The sequence below is a fragment of the Mchenga conophoros genome, linkage group LG7, assembly GCF_057382185.1.
Source record: "Mchenga conophoros isolate Kocher_MC1m ecotype Shallow Benthic linkage group LG7, M_conophoros_male_GT1.1, whole genome shotgun sequence".
Classification (NCBI taxonomy): domain Eukaryota; kingdom Metazoa; phylum Chordata; class Actinopteri; order Cichliformes; family Cichlidae; genus Mchenga; species Mchenga conophoros.
The window spans coordinates 15,499,769-15,513,476 of record NC_140532.1 but is presented as its reverse complement, the minus strand read 5'-3'; the positions used below and the strand labels follow the sequence as shown (position 1 = coordinate 15,513,476).

General features: G+C 44.0%; 1 protein-coding gene across 12 annotated transcripts in view; it reads right to left on the bottom strand.

The window, feature by feature from the left end:
- The window catches only part of tjp1b (tight junction protein 1b), a 76,600-nt gene that overhangs the window by 14,791 nt on the left and 48,101 nt on the right, over window positions 1–13,708 (bottom strand). For 9 of the 12 annotated variants that reach the window (XM_085282445.1, XM_085282446.1, XM_085282443.1 and 6 more), the window contains 10 exons: window positions 9,790–9,846; window positions 9,183–9,307; window positions 8,960–9,062; window positions 8,425–8,740; window positions 7,965–8,071; window positions 7,419–7,587; window positions 7,166–7,310; window positions 1,759–1,889; window positions 1,097–1,202; window positions 229–379 (listed from right to left, as the gene is read on the bottom strand). In XM_085282445.1, coding sequence (XP_085138571.1) covers window positions 229–379; window positions 1,097–1,202; window positions 1,759–1,889; window positions 7,166–7,310; window positions 7,419–7,587; window positions 7,965–8,071; window positions 8,425–8,740; window positions 8,960–9,062; window positions 9,183–9,307; window positions 9,790–9,846 — 1,410 coding nt within the window. The remainder of the gene's footprint in view (window positions 1–228; window positions 380–1,096; window positions 1,203–1,758; window positions 1,890–7,165; window positions 7,311–7,418; window positions 7,588–7,964; window positions 8,072–8,424; window positions 8,741–8,959; window positions 9,063–9,182; window positions 9,308–9,789; window positions 9,847–13,708) is intronic. The other 3 variants (XM_085282444.1, XM_085282454.1, XM_085282448.1) reach the window with 1 other exon arrangement.

Here is a 13,708-nt window from a genome sequence, read left to right as displayed (position 1 = left end):
GGAGCAGCCAGAGTATAACACCATGAATATTTAAGGGAATGTTTCAGAAACATTTCCCATAAAACACTACTGTTTACACGCACTATGATGTGCCCACTGTTAAAACAAAATGGCTTATCCCTTTTTTCCACTTTTCTCTCCAAACTTAAACAGCTCCCCTTTCTTGTTCATCATATGTGTTGCAGTTTGTCTCACTTCACAATCAGCTTACGTTAAAAATAATCTTACCCTGAGAATTTGGTCGCCCTCCTCTAGGCCCTCCTTAGCGGCTGGACTATCTTCCAGCACTCCAGCTACGAAGATGCCCACGTCGTTCCCCCCAGCGAGCCGCAGACCCACACTCTCCCCCTTTTTGAACTTCACCAACTTCATGCTTGGCCTGAGAATAAAAACAATTGCCAAGTTCATTTCTTTTGATATGACTTAAATGTCAGCCAGATTTCTCTAAAGAGATTTCAGTATTTTTGCTAATAACAAAAATAACAACAGTAAACATTCTCAGACACAACCACTGATCACTCCGCGTCCTGCTCATTCAACTTGGCAGCTAACCATTAATGGGGGTCCCGTTGCCCTCGTTTTCAGCTACAAATCTTCATTACAGCACACTTCACAGCTCAAAATAATCCACAAGCCCTTTTAACTGTTCCCTTCAAGACCACCCTCCCTGTTGTATTTTCTCCCGACTGGCTGCACCTTGAAAACAAAACATGTGAACAGCAGGTGGGAGGGGCTGCTGTGCTCACAGTCAGACCTACACTTCTGAGATGACCACATTTAGGGTATCCTTTTTATCTGAGGCTAATGAGACCCAAGAGTAGAAAAAAAAAACCTGCCACTGAGTGTTTAGAGCAGTCTGAAGCCTGCAGATACTGCGCTTTACAGATAAGACTGTGCATGGAAGCATTTTAAAACATTTTTCTGAATAACAGCTCTCCTGATGTAGTCAAAAGTACTTTTTTCCCCGCTGTGTGTGTGTGTGTGTGTGTGTGTGTGTGTGTGTGTGTGTGTGTGTGTGTGTGTGTGTGTGTGTGTGTGTGTGTGTGTGAGAGAGAGAGAGAGAGTGTGTAGGATATTACTATATTGTAAACTTTACCGTAGGATGCTATCATCATGGGCAGTAGTTGGCACAGGAGCATCAGAAGGACTGACAGGCAGGTCTACATCTGGCTGTCCGGGCTGAGCATAGACTGGCTTGGGTTCTAAATACAAATGTGCAGGGATTCATGTTATTATGGCAGACAGATGATGAACACGTAACACTGGCTGTACATCATCATAAACAAAGGAATACCCTCACACAGACAGAAAATGAGTGAGAATAAGAACAAAAACAACAACAGTGTGCATATACATATAAGCAAAATATTATCACACACATTCTTGTGTGCACACACGCACACTCAAGGCACACAGTGTCCTGAGCTAGGAAGTCAAAGAGAGAGGCAGCAGACTGCTGGAGGCTGGGGAGGAACGTCAGGCTCGATCAGCTCATATGGTTTATTTTCACTTGGCTCCAGGCTGACTCAGCCAGGCTCGGCAGGCGTCTGGATCTAACTTTTTAAAAGCGCAACAACCAAAAAAGGGCAAAAATAACTGTTTCGAATAAGAGTTCATTAATTCATGTAAATTTTCTGCTGCAAACGACAGACAGGGCCATTACACACCGTTTCTCAAGATTCACACTGATTTACAAATGACTATTCTTAGACATACAAACCAACATGTAATTTTCTGGCTGACTGATTTACATCTGACCTGGGAGGGGTGGGAGCTGTTTCTCCTCTCTGCCTCCTGACTCCTTCGGTTTGGGCAGAGGTACCTCCTCCGCTAGCTTCGCTGGTGTTGAAGCCGGCTTTGAGGCCCGTTCGTCGTCACGACTTCTGTGACTAAAGATGCAAAAAGATGTTTTTGTATAACCTCTCTTTAGAACATGAGGCACGAGATCATGAATAATGCATTCTGCAGATGTAGTGCTGCAAGGCAACATGAAACTGTCTCTTAAACAGAACATGCATTTGCTATGAATAGCTTCTTTCTACGCCTGCATCTTAGTGTTGAAGGTCATCACTTTGTCTTTCCAGTCTTTCGTGCTCTATTTTTAGAGCAGCTTATCCAAGGTGTCAGAGTGGGTTCTGTCCTCCAGGTGAATTTCACTGTGAGGCTCTGGCTTTAGACCAGCTTACTTTGACTTCCTTTAAAAAGAAAAATTGCATAAACTACTGTATAAACTAATATACAGTGACATATGATGTCCAAATTTCCATGCATTTTGACAAACAGAAACTTCAGATGCTGATTGTGATTTCTTAGCAAGTGATAGGAACAGGAGGGATAAAGACAGGCTTCCCAGTGGCATAGATCTGTGGCTCTCCTGGTCACATGGCTAACTTTTTGGGAAGAGAGCTGCTTTGTTCACAGACTGTGTGACAAAGTAACTACAAAGGATCCTGCTTGAACTGGCTGGACAGGAACAAACTTCTTTTCATCCCAGGCTGCACTTAACTGCCAACTTCACGAGCTGAGAGAAAGGGTTCCAGATCACTGATCAGGTTCAAACAAACAAATCAAATAACATCCTGTCACAAGAACTCCTTCCTGTTAACTAAAATACACAAGGTAGTGTGCCCGTGCCACTGTTTAGAACATTATAGAGATTTTCGCTTTTTGTATATTAAAAATGACAAGGAAGGATGAGCCTAATAGGAAAAAATAGAGAGCGACTTAAAACAGGCAACTGGAGATGGCCTTTTATTACTGTGTGTCACGATTTCCTTTGTGGTGAACATGCAGTTTTGTCCACCAAAACATTGAAAAGAAGAAGATCCAGTGACACATTCAAATGATTCTCTCATCTTGAGAAGAAATGTCTCTAAATAATTGATGTCTGATATCAACAGCAACATCCATCAGTTAATAATTTGCTGTTACACAAAAGACCGATCTTCAACACACAAATTCATCACTTCTTTTAGACTGAGGGCTGTGAATATACAGTCGTTTGTCAAAGTCCCAACAACTCTACTGAACTACATTAAATCGAATAATTCGTTTATCAAATCCTCAATATTCAAATAGGGGAATGGCACCAAACGTATGGATTTGATCGGATCCGAGCTGGCCGAGTGAGATCTCGAGGGAGAACAAAGGGAAGCGGCGGCGGCCTAGAGGGAAGCGAGCCGGCGTCAGGAACAGGCTGAGAGCTCGTGCACACCGCACACCTCTGCCTAGCATCCTGCTCGCCAACGTCCAGTCACTGGAGAACAAGCTTGACGACCTCAGGGCCAGGATAAAGTTCCAGAGAGACATTCGGGACTGCAATCTCCTCTGCTTCACCGAGACATGGCTGAACCCAGCGGTGCCGGACCACGCCATCCAGCCGGCCGAGTTCTTCTCGGTTCACCGCATGGACAGGACACGGGACTCGGGGAAGTCAAGGGGAGGCGGCGTGTGTTTAATGGTGAACAACAACTGGTGCAACAGTGCGAACGTTGTTCCTCTCACACGCTCCTGCACACCAAATCTGGAACTACTGTCCATCATGTGTCGTCCTTTTTATCTACCTCGGGAATTTACATCGGTCATTGTAAGTGCCGTTTATATTCCACCACAAGCGGACACGGTCACCGCCTTATGCGAGCTGCATGAGGCACTCACACAGCACCAGACACAACACCGGGACGCTGCGCTTATTGTGACGGGGGACTTTAATAGCGCCAACCTCAAACGCGCAGCGCCGAACTTTTATCAACATATCACCTGCCCCACCAGGGGTGAAAGGACACTGGACCACTGCTACACTACGGTCAAGGACGGCTACAAGGCACAATCCCGCCCCCCGTTTGGCAAATCTGATCACGCCGCCATCTTCCTCATGCCAAAATACAAACAAAGGCTGAAACAGGAAGTTCCGGTTCAGAGGAAGGTCGCGCGCTGGACGGATCAATCGGTGGCCGCGTTACAGGACGCACTCGATGACGCAGACTGGGGCATGTTCAGAAACAGCTCCGACGATGACGTCAACGTGTTTACGGAAGCGGTTGTGGGATTCATCGGGAAACTAGCGGATGATACCGTGGAGACAAAGACTATCACAACGTTTCCCAACCAGAAGCCGTGGGTGGATAAAACCATCCGCAACGCTCTGAGATCCCGCACCGCTGCCTACAACACGGGACTCATGACGGGGGACATGGACCCGTACAAAGCCGCGTCATATAACGTGCGGAGGGCGGTGAAAGAGGCGAAGCAGCGCTACGGGAGGAAACTAGAGTCACAACTCCAACAGAGTGACTCTAGGAGCCTGTGGCGGGGACTAAGGACAATAACGGACTATAAAGCACCAACAACCGGTATGACGAACGCGGCCGTGACTCTGGCAGACGAGCTGAACACTTTCTATGCTCGCTTCGAGGCTGCAGCTAAGGTCTCCAACAATGCTAGTGTTAGCGGCGCTAACGGCTGCAGACAGGAAGATACTGCCAGCACCGGAAACGTGCTCGTCATCTCCGAGCATGAAGTAAGGAGAGCCTTCAAGAGAGTGAACACCAGGAAAGCAGCAGGACCAGACGGCATCCCAGGTCGTATCCTAAGAGACTGCGCATACCAGCTAGCTCCTGTGTTCACTGAGATATTCAACATCTCTTTATCTCAGTCGGTGATCCCCACATGCTTCAAAGAGTCCATCATTGTTCCTGTCCCGAAGAAACCCCACCCTGCTTCTCTCAATGACTATCGCCCTGTAGCCCTCACCTCAGTAGTGATGAAGTGCTTTGAACGCCTGGTCAGAGACTTCATCATTTCTTCACTACCAGACACACTGGACCCACTACAGTTCGCTTACCGTCCAAATCGTTCCACAGACGATGCCATCTCTCATCTCCTCCACACATCACTCACTCACTTGGACACTAGAAGGGGGAATTATGTTAAAATGCTCTTCATAGACTACAGCTCTGCATTTAACATCATAATTCCCTCCACACTCACCACCAAGCTGGAGCATCTGGGACTCAGCTCATCTATGTGTCAGTGGATCTCCAACTTCCTAACTGGCAGACCACAGGCAGTAAGGATGGGCGGACATGTCTCAGCCTCCACCACTCTCAGCACTGGAGCCCCCCAGGGGTGTGTTCTGAGCCCCCTGCTGTACTCTTTGTACACATATGACTGTGTGGCCACTACCAGCTCCACCACCATCATCAAGTTTGCTGACGACACCGTCGTGGTGGGCCTGATCTCTGATAACAACGAGACGGCCTACCTGAAGGAGATTAGGAATCTGGAGAACTGGTGCCAGAGGAACAACCTCCTTCTAAACGTCAGTAAGACAAAGGAGCTGATAGTGGACTTCAGCACTAAGCAGGAGAGGAACTACCAGACCCCCGTCATCAACGAGTGCCCAGTGGAGAGAGTGGACAGCTTCAAATACCTCGGAGTTCACATCACGCAGGACCTGTCATGGTCCTGTCACATCAACACCGTGGTGAAAAAGGCCCGACAGCGTCTCTACCACCTCAGACGCTTGAGAGACTTCCAACTGCCCTCCAAGGTGCTCAGGAACTTTTACTCGTGCACCATAGAGAGCATCCTGGCGGGAAACATCTTAACCTGGTTCGGGAACAGCACCATGCAGGACAGACGAGCTCTACAGAGGGTTGTGCGGTCAGCTGAGCGCACCATCCGCTCCGAGCTCCCTGACCTGCACTCAATCTACAGCAGGCGGTGCTGGACCAAGGCCAGGAAGATCGTGAAGGACCTCAGCCATCCCAACAACAGACTGTTCTCTCTGCTGAGGCCAGGAAAGCGATTCCGCTCCCTGAAGACCAACACAGAGAGACTGAGGGGGAGCTTCTTCCCGCAGGCGATACGGTCTCTCAATCACACCACCACACAGTACTGACCCACACATACAGTTCTTACACACACACACACACACACTGGACTTTCTGGACTTTGGTTTTGCACAACACTGGTCACTATATTCTTCATTTCCGGTTAATACTTGTACAGCTGCTGTTATTGTGTATATATTTATTTATATTTAGATTTCTTCATACATTCTTATATAGTTCTATATTGTGTATTTTGTTGTACAGTTATTTTATTTTCAACTTTAATTTATATATTTATCTTTATCTTATTCTTCCCAGTTAAATTTACCCTTCATTCTAATTTGTGTTGTACAGTTATTTCATTTTTAACCTTAATTTATATTTTATTCCTTCCTAGTTAAATTTACCCTTTTTAAATTTTCATATTTATTTCCTATCTTATTCATAGCCTTTTCCTTTTTTGTTTTCTTTAGGTCACGAGCAGTTGTCCAAGCATTTCACTACATATCGTACTGTGTATGACTGTGTACGTGACAAATAAAAATTTGAATTTTGAATTTGGATTTCTCCAGCTGCTGAAGTATAACAGGAATAACCAAGTGCAGAAAAATCCCATTCAGCAACAGCTTTGAATTATGGCACCATGTTTAAGAGTTAAGAGCAGTGAGCTTCTACGCTAAGCAGAGCAGACTCTTGATCTGCTTTCAACCGTAATTTTGACCAAGACCGACTCTTTTGCGGCTTAACAGCTGACTTTTATTTTTTGTCAGGTCAGTGAGCAGAGTGAAAGGGAAACAACTGTGGTGCTCTATTGAGTTTAAATGAAGAATTAATGAGGTACTTTCAAACAACGTTAGAGTCAAAAGAAGTGGTGAATGGAGTAATGGTTGGTGCTAACACACACTACCTTTCATGAGAAAAACAGAAAAGAGGAAGGGAAAAAAGCTTGTTTTAAAGCATGGAATCAAATATCATCAGTTGTGGTTACTTAAAAGATGTTAAAGTCTTACTAAATGGTTGCATATAATTTATTTTAATTTCACTCAATAGCAAATTACTGTCTTAATTAATCAACAACAGTCTAAAAACCAGTAGAGAAATTATGCTTAGGACAACCCAGTATCAAAGTGGTTTTGTACTCCACCCACATTTTGGTGATCAATGGTGCTGTTCAAGTTTAAATTGGTATTGTTCTAAACTTCATTCCATCAAACACAGAAAGTTGTGAAGAGAAGAAAACCAGAATATATACATACAAAAATAACAATGTTTCTTGCAACTATATCCCACGATTTTATTCATTTCCTGAAAGCCGGGTTGATGTTCTTTACCTGCCATTGCTGATTTGTGGAGGTGAATGTCGGGAGTGGTCTGAGGGTTCAGATCGTCTATCTGGAGAGCGGGAGCGGCTGCTACGATGTCTGTCATGTGATCGATTGGAATGGTCGGATGCCAGAGAATGGATATCTGAAATGTCTGGTTAAACATAAAGATACTGTGAAACGGCCGCAGCCTCAAAGTTGCCCTGACAAGTCTGACTTTCTTCGTATCCACTCATTTGAGTTGAATTCACATCACTCTCACCATCTCTGTCAGAAGCGTTGGCTGAGGGAATACTGTCATCGAGGTCAGGGATGTTCAGCAGGGTCGCTCTCTCATCCCTCTGAACCACCATTTTTAGCTTGCCCTTTGACCTTTCTATCAGCTTCTTGGCATCAATCAAAGAGAGGTTCTCTGTCACGGTGCCATTAATCTGAAAGAATCAGCAAAACAAGCCATCAGAAATGACATGAAGTAAACATTCGTACACAGCCACAGAACTTGAATGAAAAGAGAAACATTACAAAAGGTGACATGTCTGGGGTTATTATCTTAATGGTATGAGACCACATTAATGTTCCTCCCCATAACCAGTCTATGCATTAAAGGAAAGGATCAAGATGTGCATGTTGCTAAATGTGACGGTGTCCTTCTACACAGCATGTTCCCAAAACATTAATACAATGAGACAAAGTAGTACATACTGCACATCCTTCTATCTGAATCAGGTTAGATTATATAAAGAACATGATCAAACATTTTCAGTTTATCTTCTATGTTTCCAGTGATTCTCTGCCTTTCCCCTCTCACCTTCAGTACAACATCCCCCTCCTGGATGTTGCCATCCCTGGCTGCCAGGCTCTCAGGGGAAATGTCCTTGACAAAGATGTGGCTGGCCAGGCGCAGGCCATATTCTGCTTACAAAGTGAACGACAGCAACAAAGACAACGTTAGCACAGAGTTCACGTGACAACACCACGCTGACTGCGATTCTGCTGACATCTGCTTCTCCCACTGGGATTAACAGTACTGATTAAAGAAGATTAATTGCTCTTTTACTTAGATTTACTTGAGTTTACTTGGATTTTGCTGTGGCTGGCAAGTTTTGTTTGCTCTGGCAGTTAACCAATGCTGATTTGGAGGCTTTATTCTCTTCTAAAAGAGAATATGGTTGTCTGTTAATAGTCATGTAAAGCAAATGGCAGGAGATTCCCTGCTTCACTATCCACTGTTCTGACTCCCTTTTTATCCCCGACTTTGTGAGCCTCACCTTCATTTTTGCGGGATTTCACGAGAGTGACCTTGGCGGGCCGTGGGGGCAGGTTGTGCGAGCGGCGGTCTGAGCGTGGGGAGAGACTTCTTTCCCGTGAGCCGCTGCGTTCACGTTCCCTGTCCCTGCGACCGCCGCTCCGCCCACTGCGCCTGCCCATAGTGCCGCCCACACCGCTGTACACGCCACTGCGTCCACTTCTCGTTTCATATATCTCTTCGTCGTAGCTATCCTCCTCCTCGTCATGCTCTGACATAGTCTCCCTCTCTCCCGGGCGGCCCATGGGGACGTGCACCTTCCTCTTGCGCCTGATTGTCTAAACAAAGGGAACAAGACATGAAATGAGCTTGACAACCAACATGAGCCAGGCACTCCCCTTATCATGCACATTTCTTCTGCTAGTGAACTACGAAAACATATGAGAGAGCCCAAATAACATTATTAGCAATATGCATATCTCTGCTACAAACACTTTTTAAGTCTGACTACAAAATGAGCTTTCCAAGAAGACTTCATAATGGGATGTGACACTCACAATTTTGGCGAGCTTCCCACTTTTACGAAGCTGCTGAACAGCATACGCGTGCTCCACATTATCCATGGAGACAGCGTTGACCATAACGACTCTGTCATTTTCCCTAAAGAAATGAGATACCAAGAACAGACAGACAGTGGAGTCTTTATGGAGCAGGCAGTGTAATTTAATACTAAAAAATGAGCTGCATGACTGGGTTCCCGATAATACAACTAAATCTTACTGCAGTAGGCCTTCTGCGGGGCCTCCTTTCAGCACATCTGAGATGACAATGGAGGTCTCACCACTCTGAAAATGAGGGTTATCCCGTCCACCTGAAATGGCTATCCCAAAGCCAAACCCTGGTGCCTGCACACAGAAATAAAAACAAAACACAAAAAAGATAAGGATGTGTGGATGGACCAAGACACTAACTGATGAGTAGAGACAGATGTATTTAAATGACCACCTCCTGGTACGAATCCAACAAAATAATTGTTTGTTAAACCACCTCTACAGAATACAGCAGTCGAACACTTTGAAGCGATGCAGTTTGCGTGCAAACAATGTGCACAAAGATGCCAGATCAGCATTTGTGCAATTTATGCTCCACAGCCAAAAACATGGAATCGTGTAGAAGAAAAGCTTTTTGTCTGTTCCACGTGCAATTAATTACACAGTGAGCTAACTCCCTACATGCTGTGATCCTGAAAATAGCAGGGAAGAAAAATGCTGAGATGGGAGATAGAGGGAAAATAACGTAAACCAGGTAGGGCAGAGAGCGTTTAGGATAGGGCATAATTTCAACATAGACAATTATAGAGAGTAAAGGAAGGATAACAGATACCCACCCTGTGTAGTGTTACTGTGTGCTGTTCCCAAATGACTGTCTCCTCCATTGCTGCACTCTGAAAGGCAAAGAAATTGCGCAGTGCTTAACACATAAGCTCCAGAGTTCAGACAAGAAGAGTTAAAATAATTCATTATTCCAACTGATAAAAAGGTGGAAGAGTGGCTCCCAAAATACATCTGACAGTGTCTCCTTCAGTGTTTAACCTTTAACAAAGTCTGCATAAAAGGTCCAATGTGCTGTTTTTTAATGAACAGAGTAGGCGTTATCTGTCCAAGCTAAATGTCTGCATAATGTGTAGAGTAGCATTTACCACTTTTGCAGCAAAAGCTACTTATACTGAGATACTGAAAAAAATAGAGGGTAAGGGTTTGGACTACTGCTGCTTTATGAACATCAGCCACTTGGGCAATCTAGGCTACATTTCATTATTCATATTGTATTATTCATACTGCAAATAAAGGATGTAAAGATTATAAACAGCAAATCGACTGTGAAAGCACACTGAGAGACTTTAGTAAAAAAAATTAAAAAGATAAACAGAATATTTGAATACACAATAATAGCACTGATTATTTTTTGTCCTCTACCAAGGTTCCTAGTGGAAGGGGAAGTGTTTCACCACTAAAAAGTAAGACAGGGTACACATCAGGACGCTTGTTTGTTTCACACTGTTGCTGATTCACAGTGATACAGATGACACAACAGAGCACAGCAAATAGCCCAGGCACACACCATAAACATGTTGGTTTTTAGACTAGACAGTCTTCTTTGTAGTGGGTCCACAGTATGAGGTCCCAAGTTTACAGTGAACTGAGTACAATAGCACAACAGACAAAGATCCTCCTTCATTAAATAGGGCCACACTGGCAGTAAGTCTCTAAAATTGAAGGACAACCTCAGCCCCATTAACAACCACAGAGGATAAGATTAAGGTCACCTCAGTCAGCTGCTGGGTTAACGCCATCCTCTGCGACCTACAGCCCGCTTCTTATCTCTGGCTCTGTATCATTTTACCTCCACTGCAATCTCACAACACATTAGACATTCAAGGACTGCATATAAAATACTACGAGGTCATTCCCATTGGGGCAAATTACAACCACCATCACAGCACTTAATGCAATAACCCCCATCTGTCATGCAAAATGATCCTAGCCTTGTGATCTTAATAGGTGAGACTGCCACACATATCCCCTTCTGCTTTGCTGGTTATTTCTTTGACACCTCGAACGCTTACAGTATTAACCACCTATGCAGAAATCTCATGTTGCGGTACATTAAAATGTGATGAAAAATGAGCAAAGGGAGATTACTCTTCACGCTGAAAAGGAGCATCGGTTCCAGTGCTTAGACCTGCCACTGAGACTGCTGTCGACGGGTTGGCAGCTTCAAACGCAAAACATCTAGCAAGAGTCAGTCCAGTTTCACACTGAAAGCCATTTTGCAGCACATCAGTATGACAACTTGATAATGGAAGTGCTATTAAGCCACAAAGAGCGATAAACAGCTAAAAACCTTCGATGGTCTGCAGGCCAAATACTGAACTACAGACCACTATGAAATCTCATATAGGGAATAGGGATATTCAGTTAATCATTTTTAATCAGTAAAGCTACCTGTCCTTAATGGCATCCATCAATTATGAAAACAAGATAACCCATCCCATTACTTTTACCCCCAAATTCATCCCCCGTCAGAGTGTGGCAACAAAAATATAAGGTACTAAGGGATTGTGAGCCCAAGGACGCACAATTTAATCAACCTTACACAGTAGTTAAGATTCAGGGACACCCTTTTTTAAACTATCAAAATGTATTTTGCAATATTGCACAGTTTTAAGTCATCACCAAAATGTGTGTGATGAGAAACACTAAAAACACACCCAGAGATTCTGAAGTTGAAAATAACAACAGCCATGCTGCTGCAGAAGCAAATGTCTGAACAAAAAAAGTAACTCAGATGTGAAGAAAACAATGTCCAACTTTTTTTTGTACAGCAGAAATCATATTCAGAGGCAGCAGCTTAGCTGACCAACTGCTGCTGTGCCGTTTATTGTTTTAGCACCCTGGCCTCCTTCAACACATCATCCTTATGTCTGCTGCGACCTGTCGGCCAAATGCCAAAGATTAGCTGGCGTCTGGGAATACAGGCAGCTAAATAAAATGCCACAAGTGGCCCCAGACGTGCTCAGCTTGGCAGCAACAGTCACAAACTCCTCAAGCAGCTTATAGTGGGGCTCACACAAGGAGGGTGAACCAAAGTTTGAACAGGGGAACTCCCCCTGGCCTTTCACACTGAATTATCTGCTCTTGAGAAAGGGTGGGGTGGGGGGCATCTGAATATAAACAAGTCTGGTGAAAGCAGAGGAATGATCTCCCGCTAGAAAGTTTGCTCTTTCAGGGAGGAGGATTTATGCCCCAGTCTTCTTGATCAGCACTGTGCAAATGCTGACGCCAAGAGCTTAAACATTTTGCCTAAATTTATAGAGACTTGCTTCTAACTGATAAATTGGGGGGGGGTTCCAGTTGATAGTCAGACTTTCAAAACTTCTTTATAAGCATTTGTGCAGCATAACACAAACATGTACGCCCACAAACGTATAATGTTTTAGAGTGGGTAGCAAGAGATGTCAATTTAGTTGTCTGGAAAACATGTTTAGAGGATGCTTCTAAAGCTCCACTGAATACAAATAAATCACTGAAAAATTGCAATGGGGCAAAACAAAAGGACCGAATACCAAGGGAAAAAGACGAAAAACAATCTCTCTCTCTCTCTCTATCACATGCACACACCTTTCACTGTGAAGGGATATAATTTTGCTACCTCCTGCTCCTGCAGAGCTTGTTGCTCTGGTAACAGAGGGGGGACTGTGTGGCTTTCTAGTGGCCTTTCAGGACAGGTCTGAAGGTTCCTCTAAACTGTAGGAGGTAAATTTAAAAAAAAAAGGAAATAAAGACAGGGCCAAATCAATTCATAAAGTTTTGTGGCTCAAATGAGCACTACTATTTTTTGCCATAAGATCTAAACAGTGAACTAGTGACTTTATATTTGTCAAAAACAAATATGTTCATTTCCTGTTCCAAAAATGTCCAAAACATTTCTTTTAAGTAAACACAAAGTAAGGTATGTTGTTTTCAGTGAAATGAGCATAGGTTGCTGTAAAGTTGCACCAACATCCCGTGACTGATGACTTTCAGTGCCATAATGTGTACACCCTTTACAGCCACAATTTGGTGCCAAGAGAGGCTTCATGCCTCAAGCTAAAGCCAGGCCTGGCAGCCGCTCCACAGTGAGACACACCATGTTGGTTGGGTCATGCTTGGGGGATTACAACTAGGCAACATGGGAGCCAGCACTACAACACAGATGGACTTTAATGCAGATGGAGAACGGAGAGGAAAGCTCTGCTCAAAGAGGACTGTGTCAAATCAATGCACAAATGGTAAAACAACGCAATCATCAATGAGCCCACTGGGCTTTTTATTCCTCTGCAGAACAAACTATTATAGCATGTCCATAAAATACTGCTCTGCCAGCAGTCTTTCAAGCTTTTAATTTCCACTTGTAAATCAATTACAGAATGCTACTAACAATTATTGTCATTACTGATCATAGCTCATCTTCCTGATTACTCCTTCAGCTGCTCTATAAACCAAAAACCGTGACCAACCTAGTTTCCAAACAAACAGATGACGTTCAGATTTAAGAAGCTAAATCTAGCTTTCTTGCTCAAAAGATATTTTTAAAAAGGCACATGTGTATTTTGCAAGTTGAGGGGCAAATGGCTTCTTGTTACAGGTACTATCTGTATGCCAGTGGCAATAAAACTGAGCAATAACAAACTTACATATACTTGTGTGCCCCGGAGGTCCTCTCTGAAGTCAGCGAAACAGTAAATTTTGTCTACTTGGCAAATA